Below are 27,774 nucleotides of genomic sequence, written 5' to 3'. Positions count from 1 at the left end.
CATGAATGGTCTTTGAATTTGAGTACAAACACTTGTGTACATATTTCATAGAACTTTCTGTGAATTTTGGTTTGTTTAGGTTTTAGTCAGCAAAAGAGTGCAAATAGGCCTACCTGTCTTTTTAATCTCAGATCTCATGACTGGTAAATCACTGTCTATTCTGCAACTGGGACAACCAAGCCTAGTAAGTCATTTGTCTGAGCTCAGAAATCAGCATCTGGCTTTTTGTAACCAAAACGTGTTTTTTTTTTTTGTTTTTTTCCACAGACTTTTTTCAGATTTTTCAGTCCTTTCAGTCTTAAAGCTGCTGTAAGTGTCATTATAGCTAATGAACAGACAGGACCACCTCTTTCTGGAGTTCTCTGTGCTGATTGGATTAAGTGGGCAGGGATACCAGAAAATGTCTTTTCTCTTTAACAGCATGAGCAGGATGAGGAGAGACATGAGTTACCTTATAACAGTGATTACTTTTTGAGTATAAAGCTATTTAACACTTAATTCAATTAACAGCATACCACTTCCAGCAGCTTTAACTCCAGTTCCAGGTTTGGAGTGCCTGAATTTAGTCGTTAAAGATCATGTAATGCAGACATGACCAGTTCTCTCTGCTTCGATATTTGTGAGGTCAGCTAAATCAGTAAAAAGATGAGACTAGTTATGAGGTTTCTGATAATAAAAAAAGTGAAACACAAGGCTCTGTAAATTAGACCGCAACAAATGATAAACACTTATTTTACTTCATAAAGAGAAATGGACAGTTAGGACCGTGTGGCAGTGCAAGAAACTATACTCTGACAGATAAAATAGATGTTAAATTCTTACAACCCTTTTTCTTCAAAAAGTAACAATCGCTCTTATATTACTATGGTACAACTGATTAAAAAACATGACAGATTTAAAGACTTTCTACAAAGCATCGTTCAAACTTGAAATGTGTGTAGCATTAAAAACATTGTGCAGAACATGAGACCACGAGCAAAAGATGACCTTCAAAATAATTTCAGATCAGTTGAGAAACTTAAGCAACTTGTTGTAACACAGCAACTCATTACAGAGGAATCCAGAGGAAGTCACCAGTATGTTCATTTGGTATAGTCAGTTGTCCCTGATTGTACAGTGATGCATTTGAATGAGCGCTGTTCAGTCAGGTCGAGCAAATGGAGGCTCTATAACCTCATGGCTGCCCAGACTCCTCCTCCTGTATCCGTTGTCTGCATTTCTCTCTCAGTTTATCAATAGTTGTCAAAGACAGGCTCCCAGGCTCTGTAAAGATTTTCTGTAAAAAATGAAAATAAAAAAAGAATTCAAGGTTCGAGATTATTCCTTGAGAGACATTAAAACACCAAGATGTATTGACATGGAGCCTGCAACCTTGGACAGCTTTCCTTCTCTTAAAGGATAGTAAATTACTGTATGTACTGTATTTGGGTTAGGAGCTGCTGTGTGGGGAAAACATGGGGAAGACATTTTGACAAATATTAGCTGGCTTTTTTCCACAGGTTTTGTAGATTTTATGGACCAGACGATCAAAGTTTGATCAACAGAGTATTCAGCTGAAAAACTGATACTGAAAAAAGTAGTAAGTTGCAGTCCCAAAGTGCTTCATGCAGGATGCTCTTATGCAAAGGATGAGTAGTGATGTAGAGCTGGTGTTGGGCTAAGAACTCGCTGAACTGTTCTAAGCAGTGAACTGTTAATCTCATTGATTATGTTACAAAGGTTAAAACCAGCCAGTGTTTGGTTATTTGTTCTCTGACAGTCCGTTCTTGTTGTACCTGCATGAAGTTGTGACAGTCCAGAGTGAAACCTCCACACGTGATTTGCTTGAAGCACTCGCAGACATCAGCCAAAGAGCGAGCTCTCAGGATCTCCGGCTGGTGATGAATGATTAGAGTCAGAGCAACACGGAAAAGAACCTTAGAGCCTTCATAGAAGAGACAATCCCAGACACGCAGGACAGTCTGCAAAGTACAAGAGACAAGACACATGTCACCATGAATTCCTCATTTGTCCATATCATTAAAGTTAAACATTAAACCAACTTCTCCTCACCTCAATTGGTAGTATGTCAATGTAGAGGCAGATGAACCAGCGTGACACCACCAGTGTCCAAATGCCAGGATACTGACCCATGAGCTGTCCCACAGCAGGAGCTTTAGCCTTCACCAGCTCCCCAAGAACCTCCTGGTCGGTCTTCAGGCCCAACATGGCCGAGCTGTAGTAGTCTACAATATCCCCAAAAAGTAGACATGTTTGCCTTTTGTATATCTGCAGCAGTAACACTTGTTGGTCAGCCTTTTAAACACAGTTGTGAAATGGTTTGGTTTGTATCTCTCTGATCAAATCTAAACAATTCAGATTGTTGTGTTGGTCCAGAACTTACTGCAAAAATGAACTGTGGAGTTCTAATTACATGTGGAGTTCCACAAGGCTCCAAAACAGGTTCACTACTTTTAATTTTGTATAGATATAACAAAGGGTCATCACAAGCAAGCAGGACTAATCTAAATTGTTACGCAGATGATGCACAATCCTTCATAGCCATTACTATAAATGTTATATCTGCCTTGATAACCTTAAAATTAATTTCTTATGCTGATGGACAATTCTATATTGTAGACTTAATCACAGTCATGTTGCACTGACAACAGTTTAACAAACATCTTTATTTCTGTAGTTATATTTAGTCGTAACTTAAAGATATATAATCAAACACTACGGTCCTTTACCTTTTTGATAAACCAAATCTACCCAACAGCTACTTCCTGCTGGTTTTAGGCAAACTCAAGCTGTCATTTTCTTTAGTCTGTGGCCCAATAGGTCTCACAACTAATGTAAGTGAAAGTGTTGTAATGATGTGAAAGCACCAAATGTCTATGGCTGTTGTGAGTAAACAAACACTGATGGTTCTATATACTCATTATCTAAATATTTTAGATGCATTATCTTAGTCAGAGAGCCCAAACCTGCTCCAAGATGGCCGTTATAAAGCACAGTTAGTGGTTCAAATAAGTTTTAAAAATGGAGCACCTGCACACCAAAGGCAAATGAACTCACTTTTCACCGACAAGTAGATAAAAACAGCCGAATAAGCATTTTGGCTTTGTTTCTTGAAGCCAGGATCATGTCGTTCTTCCCCTTATAAAAAGGGAACTATGTAGACCTTTGTTGCAGGTTTAGGCTTAATTACTGTACTGCTTTACTCTGAGGGGCTGCCCACAACTTCAGTGCACTCAGCATGCGGCTGCCACAGCTCTAAGGTCTGTACACTTCTTTCATCTAATACAACTTGATCCAATTAACATTAGAGGGGCTGTTAAAATCTTAAAAAACTTTTTATGTGCTGAACATTTTACAGACTTGCCTTTACAAACATTGTGCTGCCAGATTAACTTCTTTCTGATGGAATGAGTTTGACTGATTAAAGGCCCCGCACCGCTGTGGTTCACTGACAGGTGTTTTCACTTAGCGTCTGATCAGACCTCCTCTCAGGACTGTCGGTGTTTATTCCTGTAATTCCTGGCATGACCAACTGAGCATTAAAAAAAAAACCTACCTGGGAGAATTCTGCCCAACAATGCATCCATGAGCCAGAATGACTTCTCTTCATCTTTGGTGATGATGATGAGGTAGCCTGCAATAAAGTTCATGCCCTGGAATAAACAGAGGCAGCAGTGAACTAATGGTGTGTGAGCCAGGGGCCGGTGAACACTGCGCAGACAGTTACAGTTGGGGATGATCCCATTCGTGTAAAGAGGCTAGCTGGTCCTGTTCTTTAGGTAAACAGGTGTTATGTTAAGTTAACTTTCATCAGTGACAGTGCTTTCTTCACCTGACAGTACCCCACTGCCTCATTATGGTGTCCGTAGGCCAGCAGCACATTATACAGAGCCCTCTGCAGGCTCGGTTCTGATTTGCTCTTGAAGAGGACGTTGTCTGGAAAGGTCCGGTGCATGTCTTACAAAATAAAACACGACAAGAATTGTAACATGTTATGGATTGTATTGTTATTGATCCGTGTGTCACTTGTGTAACGTTATTTTCTATTCTCGGTTAGTAATTATTCAACTGTGTAAAGGCCCATTTCACATTGTTAGAGCTTTCACACACATCCGTGCTTTTCCTACTGTCAAAATGTCTCCTGTGAAAAAGGCCTGTTGTCGCACCTATACGAATGGTCTCCTCCAGTTTGCCGTCGTGCTCCGCAGCCAGCAGAGACTTGTAATAACCCGGGTTGCTCTCCAGTTGTTCCTGTGCACCGCTAGCCGCCATCCAAATCCTGGCCCGGTGCTCGTTAGGCACACCTTTACGCACATACCTTTTCACTTCCAAAACAAAAAAAACCAACAATTACATGACACAACCACACCTGCATGAGAGGGCCCCCTCAACACTAAACAGCGGTGTGTTTGTTTCCTGTACCTGTCAAGTTCTTCTCTACACGCGGCTTCTCTTGCAGGAGTTTGGACCATCTCATGGACCTTCTGTTGAGGACAGCCACGTACTCGTTCATCATCTCCTTATAGGGCTCAAAATCCTGATGTCTCTCGAAGCCGTAGGGGTCAACCCTGCCGGGGCCAATCCACACAGTCCAGTGCCATGTACAGATAAATGACAACGCACAAAGCATGATTGTGAAGAGAGGACTGACAGCTGGGCCACTTCCCTACCCACCCCACCCTGCTTTCTCTCTCCCATTCCCTGGTGACAGACACTACAACAGCCTCCTCTGGGTAGGGTTTCTGGAGCGGGGAGATCAAATGCCCTATCTGCACAATAAGTCCGTTTTAAATTACTTTCAAGCGGGAGCAAGGAGCAAAATTCAAAGTAAAAAAAATAACAGAAAATGTCATGTATTTTCCACAAAACAACTCCTGGCTATGACATATTACTCAACTTGGTGGCTGGCTCTTAAAGGCAGCTTTACTAGTTTGTTAAGTAAAACATCAACTGCAAATACAACAAGGAAACAGGGTGATGCAAATAACTGGCAGTCAGGAAGGAAGCGCAACAACACACATGACACAAACATACAGTGAATAAAACAGGGACAAAAACATGAAGTCAGAGTGAGCGCCACATCGACAAAAGGCTCACCTCTCACTGCCAGAATTACACGTCTGGGGCTGAGAAACATTTCCTGTCATCTCCATTTTCCACGGTGTGTCAGGTGCTGCAGGTTCAGTAGTCCACCGAGGCTATAAACAACCTGCACCGAGGAGGTTATTTCATTGGTAACGCTTGGAAGAGATCCGGCTGCTGTCAAGGTAAATAACAAAGAGGTCTGAGTCTCGAATGACTCATGTTCGCTGAGAGGAGGGGCTTGTCTAAGTAACACCCAGGTAACTTCCACATGTACAGGTATGTCCTTTATTTGCATGGTAAACAATTAGAGGAAGAGAAGTGGAAATGTCTGCCTGTCATGTCCTCCTGGTGACAGTGGTGACAGGAGTATTGACAGCGAAAGGTTTCATCTCTTTTAGATCGTAAAATATTGTTTTTTTAGCCAGTATTGAGGGATTTAACAAATACATATAGGAATCCAAATTCCCCAAACGCAACGCCATCAAAATCAAATGTTGACCGACTACAGAAAGTACATAATCCTTTAACTGTTTAAATATATTTCATTAAAATGTCATTTCCATGAATGATCTGAATGCCTTTTAAAATCTGTCACCACTGTGCCAGGAATACTAACATAATTTAAAAAGAAATCCCTTATTACTTTGAATGAAAATGTATTTAAAGTGACAAGAATTTCTACATCAGAAATGCAGCATGTTTGTGCCTTTCAGCATCTTTTATGTTCTTGTCGACTCTCACTGCTCTCATCACTCTCAGTTCCAGCAGCAGTTAGCAGGCAGACCAACTGTTGTGTACCTGCTCAGCATGTAACAGCACAGGTTTGTTAGGGTTAATGCTAATCACTATTCACAAGGTCTTGTTAACTGTTTTTGATTTACAAACAACTTATGATGTTTTATTTTTTGAGGTGAAAATAAACAGGATCCCTATTAATTATAATTTATATATTTTTAAAAAAAAAATTTATAATCTGAGCCCCACAGGCAGAGTGACACCTTATGCAGGAGCCTCGTCAATTAAGGAAACCTGGGACCACGGTACCATTCCATATTCAGCTTTGGCCCTTCGAGGGAAACATTTACGCACCCCTGATCTGACTCATCAAGAAAAGAACTATGTACATGAAGGATTCTGGAAAAACTCATGCTTTATTCATCTTTCTTAAATGAACAATATACTTAGGCTACTTACATGATGTATCAACAATATATTCTAATTTTCACTACCTTCTGTAACACTGGACAGATGGGCTTGAACAGAAACATAAATATTGAACAGAGATAATTATTCTTAAGGCGTACTTTGTTGTCCTGTTTGTTGCCCTCTTTAGTGTCCTGGTGTCTGAACTAAAGGCTTTGCACTGCCATAACATACAGATATGTGCCATGCAATCCTAAGGGTCTGTGAACTTCTTAACTTTTTTAATGTCACGCCAATGCTGCTAAATAGTTGCTTTAGGATCATTGTTATCTCAGAGGGATTACCTGAAAAAAAAACAACAAAAAAAGTTTTAAAAAAAATTCAATATGTTGCTCTTGTGGATTGGACCGACGTACATTTAGGATTTAAGATCCGCTCCCAACTGAGATTAACTTGACAAATGAATACCATAAACCATTGCCAATTATCTTAATTAAAGCACTACTTTTCACTTAGTGAAAATGTATTTGTGAAACCAGCCCGAGGAGACGTAAAATGTGTTGAACATGCTTTCAATGAGAAGCTCACAATTCCATGACTTGACATATCCACCTAATAATCAAACCAACAGCATATCATCCACGATACTGAGGCATCCTGTTAGAGCTTAGTATTTACTGTACATAAAAGAACCATCTTTAGCATTTATAAATTGAACATATTTATATTATTCTTCATATAGCTCTCTTTGTAAACTGTCCCAATAGATACAGTATGTACAGTAAAAACTGCAACAGTTCTGTTGGTGCTGGTGTAGTAAGCACGCTGTCCCAAAGTGAGAGTAAGACATGGGAACTTGCACAGTCAATCAGAGCTTCATATAACAAAACACAGCTCACTAGGAAGAATCTTTAAAACACACAGTTTTCTCCTCTTCAGTCTCTTCAGAATACACACAGCCGGTGAACCTCCTCCCAGTGCTATGTCCATTCCCACTTACAGGGCTGTGGCCTGACAGGTGCAGCTCCTCCTGGAGCAGAGCAGAGGGGCGTCCAGGACACTGAGAATCCAGCAGGAGAGACGGAGGTGAATCTGGCAATGTCCATATGATGCCTCAGTCGCAGGACGAGGACAAAAATGTGGCCAGTTGTTCTCATAGTTAGTATTCAGCTCCCTGAAAGGTGGTTTCCTGACAGTTTCAAGTGCTTCTGTTTTCTCTCTGAAGTCTACAATTTTCACTTTTTTTTGTACAAGTCTTAAAAAAACTATGAAGTCACTGTAAAAGAAACAACGTTCTGGTTTTCCAGAGTTGGGATTGGATTTAGAGAGTCTTACGTTTGGATCCCGTTACAATTGGTCGAGCAAATTCCACAAAATCATCTATAAGGACTGGCCATGCACCTGAGAAAAAAACAACAGGATATCATTAGTGTCGCAGTGATTTAAATAAGAAAGTCCACATTCACTGCGTTACTTCAGCTGTTTTTACACACATGACTTCTGGACAATGTCTGGATAATCAGGAGTGTACATTGTCCAGCGTTGTCCCTTCACACATTCTCATCCACTGTAAACACTTTATTTGGTTTATGCGAGGGTTGGGGCCTGAGAGGTGTTTGCAGCAGGACGATTTGTCAGTAATAATGGTTTGTTTAATTGTGTTTTTGCATTGATATCAAAACCGCATGTTTTTGAATTAGTCAATAAACTGAATCATAATGAGGTTGTAATAAGGCCAGTAACAGCTACTTACAGGTGGAAAATTGGATGATGAGTTGCATTGTAGAGTTATGTGAAATCAGCAAACTTGTTTAATTGTCTAGTCATTTTCAACTTTGACTACAACAGTTCTGATGTTACTACAGTGCTTAGTTTATGTACTGTGGTGCTTTTCTTGTTTCTGTGATATCTACATAACTGCGCATCACAATCTGACTGCTAGTTTAGGTAAAAGTAACTATGAGGATCTTTTAACCAGCAGCGAAAAGACTGCTATTTTAATATAGTTATTATTAATACCTGTGCTTGGGTCTGACCACATTTATCACATACAGAAACATTACCTCTCCCTGATCCATCCTGTGGTCTCGCTGTCACTCATTTCCAAAACAAATGCCCGTGCTGCCGCCACGCGCTAGCCAGGATCTTTACCACAGCAGGTGCCGCTACAATCAACAAAAACTGAAGGTTCCTCGTAGTCACTTTAATTAAAGCTGTAATTTTATTTATTTCGCAGCCCAGCACAAGTATCTTTATAAAAAATGTGTACGTCGGGCAATGTGTGAAGGTGGGGGGGTTTTGTGAGGCACTGTGATTCGGTCGATATCAACAAATGAATGGAAAGCAGTAAAAAGGCAAGCATGAGAGAGTATGAAGCAGCTCCACTCTCAACTACACTATTCACTATTCATAACATCATTTCCTTTGACACGTAGAGCTCCTCTAGGACATCTTCAGGGTTGCTGTGCATGTGTGAAAAGGGCTTTACAAAGCAACTGGATCAATTGCAAACTCTGAAGGACTCACCTTCCTCATCATAGTTTGACATATCATCTGCAATCATGTTACCGAAGTCCAACAATAGGTTCCATGTGTCCTTTGGGATGGATCGTTTATGGTGTTCCTGTAATTAACAAGTGTTTGTGAACATATTGGTATATGCATAATTTCATGGCTTCTATTTTCTTATCACTACGAAAAAGTGTTTACAGTTTCCCATCATACCATCATAGTGTCAGTTATGATGGACTGAGAGTATTATGCAGCTTTGCATTTCAATCTGACACCATCTGGTTATACTCACTGATGCGCCTTTTTGACTGAGTTTGAATTAATCAGACGTAATCAATCTGATTATTAAATCTAACCATTGTAATAAAAGCCGGCATAGTGTAGGCCAAACAGATTTCAGTAAGGGATGCACAAATCCAACTTTCTCACCTGATATCAATTCCAGTACCTCAACTGATGATTATTTGGTGATACCAAGTAGCAATCTGATCTCAGTGCTGACTCTTTTCTCCCAAATGCAAAATCTTTGCTCCTAACTGTTTGAAACACTTGGTGTCATTTTATGTATGGAAACATTAAAAGCACTGATTATTCTGACTATAAAATGGGCTTTCATGGCTCGATGAATATATCTCACAGCAGCAACACAGAATTTTTTAAAAGCCGAAGTTGATGAAGAAATTGTATTTCAATCAGCCACATCGATGCCAATACCTGACTTGTTTTATAAGGTCAGTATTTGGGTTTATACCAAACCAACATATTTGATTGGTGCATCTCAAATTTTACATCTGTGACTCACCAAAAGGAATCTATTCCAAAGATCAAGGAACTTAAAACGTCCTGAGAGAACTAGGTTCCAGTAGGCTACAGCCATCTCCAAGTCTGCACAAAGAAAAAAGCAGAGCATTTAATTGCATCAGTGCGTAATTCAGTGACACCATTCTGCCTCTTGGTGTTGTTTACTGTCACTTCTCTTACCTAGACCTTTCTGTCCAGGATTTTTGGCAAAGTTAAAGGTGAACTGGTAGAAGTCCTTGAACTTCCCACTATCTTTGAGCTCCTGCTCTAATCTTGGCAAAAGGGCCTTCAGTTTCTCTGGGCTGTCACACCTAGAAATAAGACAATTCAAGCAATAAATAAACAAACAAACTCTGATTTCACACACACACACAGACTCATGTTCAACAGTTGTCTTGATGCTGGTGACAAATTAGCTGAAGTTAACTCTGACATATGAACCTCAGAAGTGACAACACTGCAGCTCTTCCACTGAGTCATTCTGTGAAGACACAGAATACTCTGCGCTGTGGTTGAGTTGAACTATATATAGATAGCCTTTCCTCCCTGGAGCCACACTATGAGAAGCAACATGGAGACAGTGTGTTTACGTCTTACTTTGTTGATGTCAACACTCACCCGAGCTCCGTCATTCCATCCATAAACTCCTTCTTGGTGAACTCGCACTGAGTGGCAGCGCGAAACTTCCACGCGACGACCAGCACTGTGATGCTGGCTGGATCCAGCGAGAGGTCGTCACAAAACTGCTGGATCCCGTCAATACCAATCTTATTCTCATCTTGAGGATCTATCATGGAAAAAACAACAGTTGCACTGACAATCAGTGTGTATACCACTAAATAATTCAGTACTTTTGGGAAAATCTCTGTCGTACTAAATATATTAAATCAAAAACACAGACTGGTTGTGATCCCACTTACCTTTGTAGCGATTGTAGAGCTGCTCCAGCTTTTTCCGGTCTACTGATGTTTTCATGGATTCCTTACAGTAGAGATCTGGATTCTGAAAATAGTTGTCGGTAGCAACCTCTAGTTTCCAGTCATTCTGCGTGAGGCAGTACACAGCTGTCTTTTCCCCAGCTTGTGTGAAGGACATGAACTGCCGTACCTTGTCCCTCTGCGAAGACTTCAGCTTATGCTGCGTGAGTACAGGACATGGGCTGTCAGACACGGGTGAGATCAGACCAGGGAGCACAGACAACAACACGCAAACGCAGACCGAGACACAGACGAAAACACACAGCGAGACAGACACATCTACAGGCATTCAGGCAGCAGTAAAGAAGACAGACAAGACACTCAGAGACACTCTGACACACATTTCAAAAAGTTAGTCTGTCACACTGACAAGCACGCGTTATAGGTGGCGAGCCAACACGCTGGTGTGGCAATCATGTCCTATCCAAGAGCAACATAGGCTTTTCTGAAGGGGGATGTTGTAGATTCTCAAAGCACATGCTGTACCCTGGAGGGCCCCTCAGATAACTACAGTCATAGATGTAACATGAGTAGGGAAATGGGATGCCATCACCGGGACCTAGAGGTGCAACAAGTCTGGAGTGTAACACAAGCACCCTGCCAGTTATATATTTGGCAATATCTAAAAAAAAAAAAAAAGAAACATATAAAAAAAAAAATATTGTAAGAATATATGTGTGAAGATATTTTAAAGTACAGCAAGTGCACAAATCAGTTATGAATACAACCATGAAATGGTTCTTCTGGGCTGTGGGCAATAAGTGGGCAACAATTCCATTTTCATGACTGTAATTTTGTGAAAACTGAAATAAAGCACTTATTCAAACCAAAAAGAAACTTCTGTTGTCCCTTTAACCATGATATTTTTTGACATGGTAATACAGTTGAAATCTCGTAGCACTGCACCCTTATTGACAGCAACTGACAGTTGTTGAAATGTTTAAGGCATTTTCTAAGTCAATATTACAAGATCTGAAGTGGTAAGCTTCTCAAATATTAGGATTTGTTTGAATGTCTTTGTCGTTAATAAAAGACACAAATCACATACAAACTGATATCTGCATATATGTTAGTCCAACATCCACAGATATAACAACAAGGCATGGGACGATATGAACATTTCTTTTAACAATTATGACTAAAATTACACCAAAACATACTGAAGTCACATAATATTACATTTTGCAAGGATACAAATATTTTTATTGCATCACATATGGGACACAAATCTTTTTTTTAAAGGATAAATAAGTGGAGGTAACCTCATCTCACTGTCATACAATGTGCAACAATGCTTTCAGCCATGGTGACAGGCTTATGTGACTCAAAAGAAATTATGAAACCAATACAGGACTGTATGTCAGCTACCTAGACAGCCTTATCCAGTCATTCGGGATCATTGCAAAAGATAGTAGTCAATCTATCAATATTGAATTTCAGTACTCCCTAACATCAGTATCTGTCTCAAAATTCGAGTATCGATCTGGTTGTAGTTTACAACAGAATATGAATGTCACTTTATTCTGGACCGTCAACTGGATAAAACAATCAAGACGAAGACCTCCCTGTGATGCCTAGTTTCCCCATTTTCTACACGCATTATAGACAATAACAACAAAACAAGTGGATAGACAGAAGACTAATCAACAAGGCAGGTAATCTTACATCCGATCCCTAATCGATATCATCCCGAAATACCTTTACATCACTCTACCATCTCCTCACAGCAGCTGCAGTATCTGATCACTTCACTGAAGAAGAGCAGCAGCAGTATTTCCTGAAATCGGAGACTGTGTGACTTCACCGGGCTGCTAATGACTTCAACACCCGTTGCTGATCTCTGTTAACAAACACATGAAGTCAAACTGAAGTCTGTGCTGGCTGCTGTTCAGACAGCGCGGATTAATGTGCGACCAGGTGGGTAACGTTAGGTTAGCATTATCTACACACCAGCAGCTAGTAACTTCTACTGGCTAACGTTAGCTAAGTTAGCCAGACTGTATCACTGACATAATATCACGGGAACAGACTGTCAGTATGGTTACGGACATGCCGGCATTTCACTCAAACGACCTTGTGTGTGTCGGTGCTTCAGGTCCAACCGCTGACCTGCTCACAGCCGAAGTTGCCAGACTGCCAAAAAAGGGACGCGTTAGCTAACTTAGCTAGCTGCTCTCAAAATATCAACTGACCTTCCCTGTAACAGCAGCGAACACAAGGAACTGGTCATTGTAGGCTTGCCAAAACGCGACACCGCGTGTACTTTGATAAGACGACAATAGTCGAGAAGGTAAGCATTAGTGGCATCAAAGCCAATGCCTGGGTTTGTGTTTATTTTGGTTACCTACCATTTTCACACCCGCTGTTTGACCAGTTTGGTAGCCCGATTGACGCTCATTGTGCGCATGCGCGGAAGTAGCCGAGAAGCTATTGTAGGTTTCAGTAGAAAAATTGAGGCTGACAGTGACTGGTCCGTTATTGTTTGCCACAAATGCTTAAAATCAAATGCTCACTTAATAGGCTCTTTTCTGAGAAGATGCACAATATCAACTGACATGATAAAGGCCTGAGAATTGGTCCAACTTCATCCCCTAATCTTGAGGTGCTCCCTGTGTCAAATCCCTTTTTGAGAACTTTACTGTTGTTGTTTGCTCATATGGATGCATATTTCTAAATGAATGTGTTTAAATCTCAAAGCAAAGCAAGTCCTGGGCCAGGCAGCATTCAGACAGAGATCACGTGCACACTTCACACCGAGAATATGAGGGTCAGGGGGTCACTGGGGGCCCAGCAACTTATTCTTTGACACCTTGCAGGTTAATCTAGCCAGGGGGCGAAAGTATGTCAAAGTGTGTCCTTTACTACGGTGCAAGTACTTAGAGCTTTTCTCTGTACAGTAAATACGTAAAGTGCAGACTACTGTTAGTTGTGTTTCTTTTTATGTTCTGGCAGTGTGCAAACAGATAATCTTTCTCTGTAGCTCAAAATATTGCCTTCCATTTATTGTATGTCACCGTTGTGTGATATTTAAAGAATTACTGACCTCACATAGTGCTCCTTTTATGAGAAAAATAACATCAGTGTCTGTTGGGCTGTGCCGGGCTCGTCTGAGTTTTATCTCATGTGAAAATGAATACACCCTTCAGCAAGTGTGAATAACTCACGCGGCACTGTTGCTGATAGAATATCTGTGGACGTCAGCCTTCCCTTTTTTTTGTTTCACATTGAAAAAAGGCCTGGCTGGCGGCCGGATTTCGAGCACACTGCACTTCAGAGTGGTTGACTCATAGGATGCAGCATGTAAGTCACAATGATGACGAGGGAAAACTGTCAGTCACACCAGTCGTGAAACACATTCATGGGCATTACTCCAATTACGCAAGTTTGTTCTCAGTTATGCTTAGTGATGTTTTCTAATATTTACATAATAAAGGCTAATCGTAGTAAAAAGAAGTAAATGAGGTGGACAAAATAGTAGAAACACCTCTCACTCGTTAATTACATCCTATAGAATTAGAATTAAGTATAATTAACACCTCTCTCAAACAGTTTCAACACAAACTGAGCATGATTAAGGAGAGTTTATCATAAACTGCACGAGCGTCATCCAGATGGAGTCAGTCAACTGGAAAGTAAAGTGTACTTTATGAAATTATTTTCATATTTTCAATATGTGTACATCACACATTGCCATGGTCTTAGAAATTAAATATGTTCATTTTGTCAGATTTTTTCTATCTTAAAACTAAACTTAAACCTAAACTTAAATCTATAAAAGCCAACATAATCAGGTTCCTCAGGTGCTCATTGACTTTGTGGCTCCACTCAGGTTTTAAGGCTGAAGAACTCTTGGAGCATCGCAACAGACATGCTTACACCATAACTTAAATATGGAAAAATCAGCATGAAAATGTTTGCTGCATGAAAGGGCTCTGATAAAGTCTAAATGTATGTGAATCTGCTTTTGCAACATTGCTCCCCATCTTAACTTGCCTCTCAAGTATTAGATGGGAATCTAATATCAGGCTGAGATATTTTACCCCACAAACCTTTTTCAACATGACGCCCATTAATCTTTAGTTTAACTCATCAGCATCTGTCGAGTCCTGGAAGAAAATTGACCCAGTCTTTTACAGGTTAGCATGTTTGGGGAATGTTCCACCTTTTCTTTTTAAAGCTTTAGATTATTGCCATGTTGTGCGTCGTGCGGATGTAGTTAATTGTGGGAGCTGCCGAATGGAAAAAAATAAAAATTTCGTGCCATTCTGCCAAAGCTGCAGCCAAGATTTGAAAAATACTGAAGTCACGGGTTATAGTTCTACCAGCGCACGTTACCACCTCTCAGAAATGTTTTACTGAGAGGTCACCAAAGAAGCTTGTAAAAAGAATCCTGTCAAATTATCTCTCCTTTTTTTGGGTGAGGTGGGTAAAGGACGGTCGCCTGTTAATTGCAGGCTTTGTGGTTTAATCCTGGCTCCCTATGTCCACTTGTGAAAGTGTCCTTGTGTAAGACACTGAACCTTCATTTCTTCAGACGGTCAGGTCCAAATTTTGGGTGAATGACAGGCACATTAAAAAAGTGCTTTGGTATGAAAACTGCCACAGTTATCTATTCGTTTAAATGATCAATTATGTTTCCATTAATTCTGTCTTCAATCCGGATGCTTCATGGATGTTTCAAGGCCTTCGCCACACTAGTGGGAACATAATGAATGGTATGTTCTCCTTATGTGGAATTAAAATTCAGGGACAATAGCCCTAAAACCCACATGTGTCATTTCTGTGTAATTGTGGAATGGGAACTCCTCCAAAGGTGATTAAACTCCCATATTCCCAGAAACAATATGAGGACATAACCTTGATGTCGTCAGTAGTAGCTGTGCACGGCTTGAGAACACAAATTAAGTAGATTTTTTGGGGGGTTTTGGTGGAAGTACAGACTTCAAGTGTTATGACTGCATAATGGGTTTAGGAGTTGTGCCGCTCACTTAATACACACTGTGTAAAACAGATAATGAGTTTCCTCGGTGCTGTCAGTTGCTCATTTGTGTTTGATCCATATGCAGTTATCCCTTCGAAACTTCAGATGTGGCTGAAACAAATGGAAGTCAGAGCTGAAGAGAAGTGCCAGCTTCAGAGCATTGGGGTTACAGTTTTTCCCAAATTGTTTAAACACATATCCTGACACTTTAGCTCAGTTTCTCAAAACTCCAAACACAAAACTGGAAACTGTTAACCATTTTGTCAAAACTCTGCAAAAATTCACACTCATCACCGTGTTCTGTCTTGTCACGATACACATGGCTATCATACACGTATCTCTTACCTCAATCCAAACTCTGGAGCGATAGATTTAAAACACCACCATCGAAATACTGTTTATCACGAGGCCATGTTCAAACATACACAAATGAGTGGGAATTGTTTCATTTTCCTTATTTTTACTACAAATTATGTAAAATGTATGGATGGATGGATGAATAGTAGGTCCACAAAGAAAAACCATGATGTGCTAGTAAGTAGATAGATTTAAGTATATTTACATGTACAGTACACATTCCTGATAGTCCTTATTGGGCCAGAGGACCTCATGTTTGGCTTATGTCCTTATGAACCTGGGGACTTCTTTATTCTATGACATGGTTGAACTCGAGTTGAGCCAGTTGAGTTTGAACAGGTGAGATGTGAGTGAAACCAATAGGTAGAATGGGTGATTTGTTTTGAATAAGCAGCAATCTCCCAGTGAGCAAAGTGTGCTAAATGATGCCACTTGTGTTTAACGTTGAGCAAACAGGCATTTTAGAAATTCCATTTAGTTGAAAACAATGGCAGCGTGCTCAAAGTGTGGCAGTCTGCAGTTTTGTTTTGATACATGACATGTGGGTTTTCATTACTGTGCGTATATTAACACTTTTTGTGTGAATGGAGAAGAAACTGTGAATGGTGAAATGGTGTAAAAATGGAGGCAAACTGCAGTGACAGGTGCAGGAGGGAAACGTACCGTCACACTCCTGAGCAGCAGGTGGCGGTATATGCGTCTCTGAAGCAGGCTGGTATCCACCAATCCCAGGAGGCGCAGATTGTGGGCATGAACTACTTTGACTGCTTTGCCTTCGTCTCGTCGATGCTGTCCAATCAGAGGCCGCGAAAGCGAGACACCGCCAAGATCAGATTGTCAGACGCGCTGCTGTAGCAAGGCTAGCAGAGAGTGGATAGAAAAAGGCTAACAGGCGATTTGCTAACTTGAGAAGTGCACCGGTAAGCCACATTTATTGACTTGTGGCTCGCCACACAGCTGCCGCAAAACAGAGTTCCTGACGTTAGATGTGTGTTTTACAAGTTACTGTGCTTTCAGTGTCTTAGAAACATACGGCCACCCAGGCAGAAAGCTAACCACGGTAAAACTTGCAGCTAATTGTAGCTGTGTTGTGGGTGACAGCTGTGGATTAGCTCCGTCGTCCGCAAGCTAGCAGCTAGCGTATAGTCAGTTAGCTAACGTTAACAAAGCGCCGGTGGTCCTGGCTGTTCAACCGTAATCGCGAGTTAGCTTGTAGCTAAAATATACAGTTGACATTGCTAACTAGCAAAGTGAGTTACAAGTCGTCGCTGTACTCTGTGCGTAACTGAAATTAGTCTTCTAAAAATTTTCTAGCGAATCGTTCGAAAACGGAGTCATTAGCAGGGGTTTGGTTAGTTTAACCTAACGTTTATTGTAATTGTGAATGAGCTAACCTAGTTACATTAACAAAATCTGCTTGTCTTTTATAAAACATTACGTTTTTATCAGAGCTTTAACGTACCTTTATCCTCCGAAACGAAATAAAAACAGATGTTTAAAATGCCCAGTCAGCGGTCGATCAAATCACAGAAGTAACGACAATTTAGTCGTCGATAATTTATTCAAAACAAAATAATCATGCTAGTTGGGGAACCATTAAACATTTAAAATAATGCAAGGGGTTCTGCTTGTAGCAGCTCGCTGCTTGTATTTCTCTTGATTGACCGTCTGAAAGTGATCTGTGACTGTCGATAAAACACAATTTTACAGCAATGATCTAGCTAATTACAAGCAAGTAATTTAAGGGGTAACGTTATGCTTGGAGTTGAGGTGCAACTAGGAACTAGGGTGTGACGAGAAAATACCATTACATTAACAGTCTGAATAAAACTATATATTGTCTGTATTTTATTGTCAACTTTATTTTGTTCATTGCTAAGTGTTTCGTGCTTCTTGAAATGAAAGCGATCACTTTTTATACAGCCCCAGTAGTGGACGATCAGGGATAATCATGGCATTACTTACTGTATAATGTAAAAATGACAAAAACTTGGAAGAAAATTAAACTAAAGTTAAATACCCAGCAATAGAAACACATTTTGTCCCTGGAATTAACTATATAATTATTAAAAAGTACTTCGACATTGCTTAGTTTGTTTCCTGTTTTGTAGGGATTTAGACCTCCTCTTCCTCCATTCTCAAATGCCAACAACAACAGCCGTCGAAGAAACAGGAGAGTGCACCCGTAAGTGCACAGAATCAATATATTATCCTTCTTCACCGTGCGAAAAGCACACAAATATCTTAATTTTTAACCCATACTCAACTGTTCGGAACATGCAGCACGGAAACCAAAATGGCTCATTTTTAAAATTGTGAATCCTTTCAAAACGTGCATAAGCTAACCAGCTAGCTAGCGCCAGCAAGTTGAATCCAACGCTAACTGCTAGCAGTAACAGTTAGCTAGCTGCATTCAACAAAAGATTGTTCATTGCTATCGCCGTGTGATATATATGCTGTTACTACCGCATGCAACAGTAATATCTGTAACCGTGTGGTGCTATCACTTTGGTCAAACTAATAGTTTTGCGCTGGTGTGATAAAGTTAGCATGTTAGTGTGACCTGTAGCAGAAGTTCGACGATGCTTCTCCTCCGGACGTGCTCGGTACCTGAAGTAGGCCTTGTGCACACTTAGCGTAGTAAAAGTTGTGAGCATCGAGGGCTGCTTTAATATGGTTTTGTGCACACACGATGCGTTCTGAAACCCCCCCTCCCCAAAGGTTCATATGATTGAGGTAGCTCGAGAATACACACATTTCCCCCAAATTTTGTCTTGGGAGAAGAATATCCGTTAACTCAAGCTAACGTGAGTGATGTAGCTTTGTACAGTGTGCTGGCAGCAAGCACATCAAATGGGCCTCAGAAATAAGAGCAGTTGAATTTTATACGAAAAACAGAGCAAGACACATTCAAGGCCTGCAAATATAACGGGAAAATGTGATGTTTGGGTGATATTAGAAACTTGCCATTGTTTCTTAATAGTTGGCTGCATTTCTGTCCACAGGGGTCTGAATATCCACAAATAGGAGAACATTTTCATTTTAGCCTGAAGCTCAACTCCTCCGGTCCTTTGGGATCATGGCTAAAGATGTAAGTAAATATATGCATGCTTTTTACTGGGAAAAAAGTATTATCATTCATGTGCCACCTTGTTGGAGCTACAGCTGAAGGCACAAGTGTTGATATTAGATCTAGAATAACATCATGTCTCTTTTTGTAGTGTTTTTGTTCAAAGCAACAAACAGTAACCTCCCAGGGAAAGCTAGTTGATTGCTGGGTCTTTTCCCCGGGTTATCAAAAACTGACACGTTGGTGTCTGACCTGAGCTGGCGACCCAAAGCATCAGTATTTGACAACCTGGGGCTGAGACTACCTTTCTCCAGGAAGTCACATTCTCTTGCTTTAACTATGAGTATATCTTGAGTGTTTATTTTTAAGTTTATTAAGTTATTGTCCCTTTGCAGGCTGGTCTGATTGAAACAAATGGAGAGCTGAAGGTTTTCATCGATCAGAATCTGAGCCCTAGCAAAGGTAAAAGTTAGTAATTGCCTTTTGTACAGCAGTTGCACACAATTCACAGTATTTTCTTTGCATTGTGTTCGGTGTAGATTTATTGATTGCCTGTCCCACAAAAGAAACACTGTTTCTTCCGATGAAGGTCTGTTTGCTTGTAGTTAGACGATAGGGGGCAATGGAGTATCAATCAAGAGCTCTACTCATTACTGGTCCTCTTATGTCTTCTATTAGGCGTCCTATCTTTGGTTACTGTCCAGCCTACAGCTGCCCCTGTGGCCAAACAGCTACTACCCAAAACTCTTGGGCCATCCAATGTGAACATTGCTGCCCACATGCAACATGTGCCACACATGGTGAGTGAGACTCTACACAACTTCAACATGGTCTTGATATGTCAGGCTTTTGTGCTCTACTCATTAAATTTATATAATTTAGATCCAGTAAAAAAAAAAAAAAATCAATATTCTGCATCATCAGTGATCCACAGATGCATTTGCTTACAGATTGCTTGCAAGGTTTCTCTGCTATGTCTTACTATTGTGTAAGCCCCTCCATTATCATAGTGAGGTGACCGAGCGGAGGGTAGGTGGAGGCAGTTGAGCCTAAGCTTATCAACTCTACAGTCAGCAGGATTACACCCATCATCCCATTATATACGAGGAATGTATACATAACGGAAATCAGCTTAGATATCACCTTAGTGAAGGAATAGATCACCTATCTCCTAGATGCTTCATATTACTAGTAGACATAGGTTAATGATTGTCTTTAATCAGTAGCTAGCCATGTTCATAAACCAGTTGTTAAGTTAATTAAGATGTCTGACATTCTAAATGGTCTCTTCCTTTTAAAGCTTGACTTTGATTGGTTCATTTGGCAGCACAATCTAGATATGTTAGGCATTTGAAACATAGTTGTGTTTTATGAGAGGACATTTATCAGGTGACAAATTGAATTGAATAATTGTCATTCAGCTGTGCTGCATCTATTGCATGCAATACTCCTGTTATTATAAGCTTAACACGTCACATTAAAAGTTGTGCACTGCAGCACTAAATGAGTGAAGTCCTCAGGGCAACAACCTGTTTCCTAATGTTGACAAGATAAGAGATAGTTGTTGACTTCAGAGGACAGGGTGTGACCATTTTGGGCCAGTTCCACTTCGTAAGGGGTTAAACTTCTCCAAATAACCAATGTCTCTCCTGGTCCCTGAACACAACCTGTCAGACTTCCCATTTAAATGAACCTAATCCCCTCTGTTAAACTGATATATTTTTTGTATGCACAGTTTTAGAAAAAGTTAAAATAAAACTATAACTGTAAACTAAAACTGTGGATTTTCTTTCCCATCTCTCACGTTGAAGGCACATTAGGAGGGTAATATGAACAGGAGAAAAGATTACAACAAGCAGAAACTGTGCGCCCTGTATGACATTTCACTGCTGCCTCAAGACAATAGTCATGAAATGATTTTTTTCCTTTCTTATGCTCTGTCCTATGTAGGTGATTGGAACACCCCAGAGGCCTACGGTATCTAATACCATTTTGGTAAACAGTCCACACACACCAAGTTCTCAGTTCCTCACTCAGAGTCAACCATCCGACGCCTCTCCCTGGTCATCAGGGTAAGTACTGAAAGGTCCTGTAGCTTATAAGCTTGAAAAATCATTGTTGATAATATTAAAAGATTTTAACATGTATCAAGTCTGATATTTCTCTTAAAAGAAAATAAACAAGTTAGACATGCTAATCATTGTGTTTGAGGTGAGAAATGAGCGATATGTGGGATTTGTTGTCCACAGAAAACGAGGTAAAAAAGGGGAAAAGAATGGAAAGGGCTTGAGGCATTTCTCCATGAAAGTGTGCGAGAAGGTGCAGAAGAAAGGTGTAACCACCTACAATGAAGTGGCAGATGAACTGGTCGCAGAATTCAGCTCAGCAGACAACCACATGTCACCCAATGACTCGGTGAGTGCTTCAGCTGTGTGACGCTCTCTCTGAGTGATGCCAATATGTTTAACAACCCCCAAAAATACTTGAAAAATATAGCATACAGCATACTGATGGATTTTTGTTATTTTGAACTATGTTTTCCCTTTTTAGCATGTGTATGACCAGAAGAACATCCGGCGGCGTGTCTACGATGCACTTAATGTGCTCATGGCCATGAACATTATCTCTAAAGAGAAGAAGGAAATCAAGTGGATTGGCCTCCCCACTAACTCAGCGCAAGAGTGCCAAAACCTTGAGGTAGAAACACACAGTGAAGACCTGTCCTGTTGGAGATATCTTGTATTTTACTTGTGTTATAATTCCTAATTATTGTTCCTTAATTTCAACCGCAGGTGGAGAGACAAAGGCGGCTGGAGAGGATTAAGCAGAAACAATCACAGCTTCAGGAGCTCATTCTGCAGGTGGGAATAATATGAGTGCTTGTGTCCAGGGGGGGTTCACATGAATCATCTATATCTGTGACATCTGTTCTATTGTTCAATTTCATGAAAACATCAAGGAAGTTAAGTAAGGGCTCTTTTTTTTCTGCTTTTCAGTAACGTGCATACCTTTTTCCTCATGGCTTTTCAGAAGAAAATACACACAGTGACTACTTCACTAGTTGTATTGAGGTTGTAGTTTGCTATGTTGTTGAACTGGACGTATTTTAAGAGGTGTTTCAGATATTCTGTCCCCCTTCATTTATCTAACTAGGGTGGAGGAAAATGAGAAGCCCCTTTTTTAAAGTAATGTATTCCAGTGCACCACCTTTAACTCTGACCTCAGTAATAAGCGTGTAGTTAAATTAACACCTCTCTGATGGCATCAATCACAACTGAGCGTTATTGTCTTTGTGAAGGTAGAATTCATGGCAGGCTAATACACTGGATTGTATAAGAGTTTACAGGTCTACAAAATAAATCAAATGTTTTTTTGTCTTACAGCAAATAGCTTTTAAGAACCTGGTTCAACGAAACAGACAGACAGAGCAGCAGGCAAACAGACCTCCACCTCCCAACTCCATCATCCACCTTCCCTTCATTATTGTCAACACCAGCAAGAAAACTGTCATCGACTGCAGCATCTCTAATGACAAGTATGTGACTGTGCTACCCTTCATTTTAGGTGCATTTAGTGCTTTTTCATGTTTAAGGCTTTTGTTCTTTAAATTGGTAGCAAGAACAATATTGTGAATTGACTTTTATTATCAAATGTCTCCATACTGTATGCAAACATGTAGACTATTTACGCTTCTGGCAAGGTCTGATGTAAGATTATCACTAGCTGTACAAGTCATGTGGCATAGTTGTATTTAGAGACTATTTAGGGTAATTTATCAATTTTGGCTATCAGTTTTCTTGCTCTTTGTAAGTAAGCATAAAGTAATTTGAAATGGGAGGTTATTAAGCTTGGGCGTTGGTATGAGTGTGTTAAACATAAGACAGTTTCTTGTGTAGATGACTCAACACTTGAGTATGTAGCTGTTTAGCAGCAGAATTTTGATGTGACACTTTGCCACTGGCCTCTAAATGAAACTTAATAATTATGGTCATTATAGGATACAAATATTTGTTACAAGCAAACTGTCATGCTGCACCTTTTTAATTTTAAAGGGCAACCAAAGATGAAACATCAGCTGTCCTGTGATATGACATGTAAATTCTGTTCTCCTTCCTGCCTTTAACATCCGGTTACACTCATTCAAGTAGATGTAAAGGAAAATTGTATTGGATTATGCTATTACGAACCATTAAATCGTAGTAGTATCGTTATGCTTTTAAGATTTAATGGTTCTGATGGTATTATGCGGCATGACTGGAATGCAGCTTGGTAGCAGTTTGGAACTTATTACCTTATTGTATTATAACATTTGGTATTATGTGTCTTTCGTGGTACAAACTCAGAGATAATGGATCAAAACTGTTGTTGCATCATGATGGAAGAGCGCATATATAAACCATCATTATGTAATCTACAATGACACATACACTTAATCCAATACCCTTCATGCCCACATTAACAGTTAACATAGGTAAGATAAAGCTAAAGGACTCACTTTTTGGAGAAGCGCAGCCCAACATCACAGTCTGGAGGGTGGCCAACCCTCTAAACTGGCGATCAGACTAGTCTGAAACACATTTGCCCAACCGCTGGCCGTCTGAAGCGTTTAGGGAGACTCGGACAAGTTCGGGAACAAATCTGTTAGGTGTGTTCAGCTGCGTTGGAAGGTTTAGGAACTGCATGGAGAGCGTTTGCTCCTATTCAACGTGCAAAGCCTGAGAAGGCTGGCTGTTGGCTGTTGGAGCCACTGGATTCTCTGATTGGTTGTGTGCTAGCTGTATGACCATTCTGATTGGGGTGTGCTAGCAAATCAGCGCGGTGTCTGGGAGGCCCGGAATACCCTTTGCGCTTTGTTTTTCTATGCACTCCATTCCATCATTTCCCGTTTTCATGTTTTGGAGTACTAGCATGAGACTAGGGCCACCCGCTTTTAAGGAGGCTTATTGCATCTCGCGCAAGCGCAGAACGTACAAGCTACTGTGGAGTTGGCAGCACAATGAAGCAGTATGTTCAATGCAACTTTTCTGCCGAAAGGGTCAGACAAGAGGCAACGGAGTGGTTGGATAAAGGCTGTTGGTTTGAGTCTGGGCGGTGTGTGGGGGCCTTGTCACTGAAGCCATGGTGGAGTGTATGGTGTTGTGTGTATTCTTGGTTTTGCATCGTGCACCAGTGTAAAACAAATCTGTTGATGCTGACGATCACTGTAGGACTGGCATTCTTAACCTACTGTGTGCAAGACCAGCGATCCTGAGCAGCGTAGAATGGGTCAGTAGTAGTAGCTTAATGCTACTGCAGGAACACAATGGGTATTTCTCTGTGTAGCGGTAAGTTTTCCTTTCACTTCGGTTTGGTCTTGTCCCACAGTTTAAAACGCACAGTAAGGATCGAGTCCGATCTCAACCCGGTTGTTATTATTTTTAATCCTTCGATGAGGACAAACGATCACTGTTAGGACCAGCATGATGGAAGCATAACAACATAGCTACTTAGTCTTTTGTCAAACTGATCAGCAGGGTCTCCCAGTACATCACAATGCCAGATTTGGTGTAAACGCAATTTCATTAGTCTCTATCTATTAGATTGTGCAAGCAACCCTGTCTGACACTCAGAACTCCTCAAACTATTCCAAAGTTAGATTATTAACACTTTGGGTGATTTATCAATGTTTTAAACAAACATTCTCATGTCTTCTCTTCTCCCTCTTTCTCATCTCCAGGTTCGAGTATTTGTTCAATTTTGACAGCATGTTTGAGATCCACGATGACATCGAGGTGCTGAAGCGTATGAACATGGCCTGTGGTTTGGAGGTTGGGAACTGTTCTCAGGAAAATCTGAAGGTTGCACGAAGCCTGGTGCCCAAAGCTCTGGAGCCCTATGTTATAGGTCAGTGTTACAGCCCCGAGTTTACCACATGCTCATTTTTATTTATTAGTCAGTCGGTAGTAGTCAGACAGTACTACCAGAACTGTAAAGTAGAAGTGGTCAAGGACATTTCTCAGAGCTTTTGATGCCTCTGCCCCGTCATAGTCGTGACAGGAGGCATAATGTGTTCTTGTTCTCCATCCATCCCAGTCTTGTGAACACTATTGCACTTTTTTTTTATTTAACATCCAGTTGACTTGATTGAACTGTTTTGGTTGTCAAAGATCAATGTTACTGTGACCTCTCAAAACCCCTCTTTGGTCACAACTTGAGGTTTCATTCGGTAATTCTAGCGAGATTTAACACAAATCAATGTATGTAAAATAATGAATGGGAAATTGTTACCATCTTGGGTACCTAACTTGAAACTGTGCTGATTGTAGTGATACTTTGTGCTGCTGGATAGAACAGGTGTGTGAAACGTCTAGCATCCATAATGAGTTCTCATTGGAAATTATTCACTGGAATCGTATGTGTCAATAAAGTGAGAATTCCCATTTCATTTTTTACAAATTCCTTCAAAGTATTCCCTACATGCGAGTCCGGACAGACTTGGATGTAAACTTGAACTTGCCTGGTATGCAGAGGCATACATCTGTGAGGCAGTAATTCTAGTTTGGTCAGCGGATCAGTTTTTAAGATCACAAAGGAACAAACAGTAAAAGAGGCAGCAGCAGTAAACTGGTTAGATGACAATCTCCTGCTGAAAGGCTTTATACGTCTTTTGGGGTTGGTTCCTTAGTCTCAAGGGTAAGAAGTGTCTAGTGTCTACTTCACAGCAGGAGCCATCCAGGTGTCTCAGATGCAGCAAAATATGACATGTGAGAAGAACATGCTATGAAATTATTCAGTTCAAGCTCTAAACCAAGAGAACCTTCACCTACTCTGCTCATTTGTTTTGATTAAAATAAATGTGTTCAATGAGAACCTAATCTCACACACTGTAAAATTGCAGGTGTTAAAAAGGTTTGATGTGCTGATTTTGGTTGGCATATAGTAGAGTATGATGGTGTAACAACATTTAAGTAAAGCGCTGCCTGTCATACACTGCCTCTGCCTGACTTATAACATTCATCACACTGATGTCTGCCAGTCAACTTATGCACTTTAATAGCACTTTTATAGTTTAACAGTGTAAATGCTCCAGGTATGACTGAAAATCTTTATCTATTGCATTTTCTGTAGGATATTAGCTATTTACTCTGCAAGGCATCATGGGACTGCAGGTGATATTGATTGAAATATTTTATAACTTGAATGAAAATGAGAGTGAAATTTGCCTCCCTGCAGTAATTTGGTAGTAGTCATTGAAATTCCATGGAGGAAGTTTTTATTATTGTATATCCTGGGATGTTCCTTGCCATTTCATGATACAGATATAGTGGTGACATAACTTGTTGAAAGAAGTTGTGGCCTTATGACCGCCGATATGCCCACAGCAGTAGAGCGAAATGTTATTGATATTGGGTTCCATTAATGTCTTTTCTTTATGTTTCATTTTCTTATTTTCTATTTCAGAGATGGCAAAGGGTCCCATCAGTAACGTCTACATCACTGGAGGTTCCTCTGCCAATGGAGCTCGTTACCCCGCAAGGTGTGAGAGTGATTCAACCCACGAATATGATCGAAACCAGATGTTTTATTCCATCACCTCCTAATAAGTGATAACATTTCCCTCCTCCTCTCTTTATAGTGATGGTTGCACTGATGGCACCATGGCCTCCAGCTCGAATGACTCTCACTACAGCGGCTCTCGCGTGGAGACTCCAGTGTCTTATATGGGGGATGACGACGACGAGGACGAGTACGACGAGAACGACGATGAAGACTAACCTGTCTACGCCTTGCCACTCCAACAAGCACAGTCCTTCAAACCACCTTCACCGTGGAAATCTAGTCCCTTTTTTGTGTGTGCTTCTTCGACCTTTTCCCCTGTTTCCCATGCCTGTATTTCTGTCTGGCTTTCTCAGGGGTGTAGATGAATATTGAAAGAACAGAGGTGTAAATTGCACCCATCTTTTTTTCTGCTCCTGAAGCACCTGCACCACAGCTCTGGGGGCGGTGTCGTCCAAGGGAACTGTAGTCTGTGGCCCGGCCACCACGCTGAAGTCTTTGTATGTCTAATCCACTTCTCGATAAGCCATCCCACTAAAAAAGAAAAAAAAAACCTCTGTAAAACCTACTGCTGTTGGAGAATGTATAATGTACTTGTTTGAATAGTTATTCCTATTATTTTGCAGTTGCCTAAGGCAGACACGACGATGATGATCAAAATGTTCCGAGATGGCCAAAGTGTCTGCTTTAACATGCTGTGTTAGTGCAACAACATGGATTCAGAACGGCCTGATACAGGTGCCATTGCATCCGTGGATGAGGCTCCGTCAGATGTGTTGATACTTTTTGTTTTGTGTTCTGGGCAATAATTTGAAATAGTTTCTTATCCCCCATTTTGTTGGGCTGGCTTCCTTCTGTTCTGTAGGCAGCTGCTTTCCTGATCTTGTTTGCTAGTTTTTTTGTTTTGTTTTGTTTTGTATTCTGGAGTTAAAGGAATTCTCCATCACCACCCTGTTAACGCCTTGGTAGTGTTTACAAAATAATGGCACCAGCAAGGTAAAGACTTTTATAACCCAGGCTCCTAATAGGTAAATAAGCTTTTCTTTGTGAATTACGTATATGAATCCTACGACGATTGTAGCTTATAGTATCCTTTAGAGGCCAGTGATAAAGGTAAAAATTATTGATGTAAAAAAAAAAATGTGGTTGCATAGGTCTTTATGTACTCCCTTCAAAGATCTCCCTTTTAAAACTTAGCAACACATGTACTGACTCTTCCAAATACCTTTTTCTGTAATCTAATATAAGTTTGCAAATTAAAATATAGATTGTTTTAATAATTCTGTATCTATAATTCATGTTGGCTTCATGCA

The 27,774-nt window shown here is 40.5% G+C and overlaps 3 protein-coding genes across 10 annotated transcripts; 1 reads left to right on the top strand and 2 right to left on the bottom strand.

The window, feature by feature from the left end:
- Positions 1-699: 699 nt before the first annotated feature.
- On the bottom strand, positions 700-5,209 carry LOC119026484 (growth hormone-regulated TBC protein 1-A-like). 2 transcript variants are annotated; one of them, XM_037110920.1, is made up of 8 exons: positions 5,098-5,209; positions 4,423-4,568; positions 4,167-4,325; positions 3,833-3,957; positions 3,557-3,653; positions 2,053-2,225; positions 1,776-1,961; positions 700-1,276 (listed from the first exon to the last, which is right to left on the bottom strand). In XM_037110920.1, the coding sequence occupies exons 1-8, from the start codon at positions 5,151-5,153 to the stop codon at positions 1,175-1,177; spliced, it is 1,044 nt and encodes a 347-aa protein (XP_036966815.1). In that variant the 5' UTR covers positions 5,154-5,209; the 3' UTR covers positions 700-1,174. The 2 variants fall into 2 exon arrangements, with proteins under 2 accessions (XP_036966815.1, XP_036966814.1); XM_037110919.1 differs by lacking the exon at positions 5,098-5,209 and having other exon boundaries at positions 4,423-5,061.
- On the bottom strand, positions 5,116-16,652 carry dcun1d2a (DCN1, defective in cullin neddylation 1, domain containing 2a). 5 transcript variants are annotated; one of them, XM_037110924.1, is made up of 8 exons: positions 16,519-16,652; positions 10,461-10,677; positions 10,159-10,327; positions 9,721-9,851; positions 9,542-9,624; positions 8,755-8,851; positions 7,564-7,629; positions 5,116-5,259 (listed from the first exon to the last, which is right to left on the bottom strand). In XM_037110924.1, exons 2-8 carry the CDS (start codon positions 10,633-10,635, stop codon positions 5,144-5,146), a joined length of 837 nt encoding a protein of 278 aa, XP_036966819.1. In that variant the 5' UTR covers positions 10,636-10,677; positions 16,519-16,652; the 3' UTR covers positions 5,116-5,143. The 5 variants fall into 5 exon arrangements, with proteins under 5 accessions (XP_036966819.1, XP_036966817.1, XP_036966820.1 ...); XM_037110922.1 differs by lacking the exon at positions 16,519-16,652 and adding an exon at positions 12,866-13,008; XM_037110925.1 differs by lacking the exons at positions 5,116-5,259; positions 16,519-16,652 and adding exons at positions 6,218-7,402; positions 12,866-13,008.
- tfdp1a (transcription factor Dp-1, a) lies at positions 16,638-27,741 on the top strand. 3 transcript variants are annotated; one of them, XM_037110916.1, is made up of 13 exons: positions 16,638-16,775; positions 17,967-18,040; positions 18,861-18,946; positions 19,321-19,387; positions 19,604-19,725; positions 20,876-20,997; positions 21,175-21,340; positions 21,476-21,622; positions 21,718-21,786; positions 22,309-22,460; positions 24,642-24,808; positions 26,366-26,441; positions 26,541-27,741. In XM_037110916.1, the coding sequence occupies exons 3-13, from the start codon at positions 18,935-18,937 to the stop codon at positions 26,677-26,679; spliced, it is 1,239 nt and encodes a 412-aa protein (XP_036966811.1). In that variant the 5' UTR covers positions 16,638-16,775; positions 17,967-18,040; positions 18,861-18,934; the 3' UTR covers positions 26,680-27,741. The 3 variants fall into 3 exon arrangements, with proteins under 3 accessions (XP_036966811.1, XP_036966810.1, XP_036966813.1); XM_037110915.1 differs by lacking the exon at positions 17,967-18,040 and having other exon boundaries at positions 16,640-16,775; XM_037110918.1 differs by lacking the exons at positions 16,638-16,775; positions 17,967-18,040 and adding an exon at positions 16,807-16,915.
- The last annotated feature ends 33 nt before the right edge of the window (positions 27,742-27,774 follow it).

The sequence above is a fragment of the Acanthopagrus latus genome, chromosome 9, assembly GCF_904848185.1.
Source record: "Acanthopagrus latus isolate v.2019 chromosome 9, fAcaLat1.1, whole genome shotgun sequence".
NCBI classification, from domain to species: Eukaryota; Metazoa; Chordata; class Actinopteri; order Spariformes; family Sparidae; genus Acanthopagrus; species Acanthopagrus latus.
This window is presented reverse-complemented; position numbering and strand designations above follow the sequence as displayed.

Bases quoted from the DNA above. Each gene is read 5' to 3' on its own strand.
- LOC119026484 (XM_037110919.1), bottom strand. From the start codon at position 4,630: ATGCTTTGTGCGTTGTCATTTATCTGTACATGGCACTGGACTGTGTGG. The intron at 3,654-3,832 runs GTGAAGAAAGCA...TGTTTATTCCAG, and splicing joins AGGCAGTGGGGTACTGTCAG to GGCATGAACTTTATTGCAGG. The intron at 1,962-2,052 runs GTGAGGAGAAGT...TGTACTTTGCAG, and splicing joins TTGACATACTACCAATTGAG to ACTGTCCTGCGTGTCTGGGA.
- dcun1d2a (XM_037110921.1), bottom strand. From the start codon at position 10,806: ATGCCTGTAGATGTGTCTGTCTCGCTGTGTGTTTTCGTCTGTGTCTCG. The intron at 10,328-10,460 runs GTAAGTGGGATC...TTTCCATGATAG, and splicing joins GCTCTACAATCGCTACAAAG to ATCCTCAAGATGAGAATAAG. The intron at 8,852-9,541 runs GTGAGTCACAGA...TGTTAATTACAG, and splicing joins TTTGGAATAGATTCCTTTTG to GAACACCATAAACGATCCAT.
- tfdp1a (XM_037110916.1), top strand. The intron at 19,726-20,875 runs GTGAGTGAGACT...TGTCCTATGTAG, and splicing joins TGCAACATGTGCCACACATG to GTGATTGGAACACCCCAGAG. The intron at 22,461-24,641 runs GTATGTGACTGT...TCTCATCTCCAG, and splicing joins TGCAGCATCTCTAATGACAA to GTTCGAGTATTTGTTCAATT.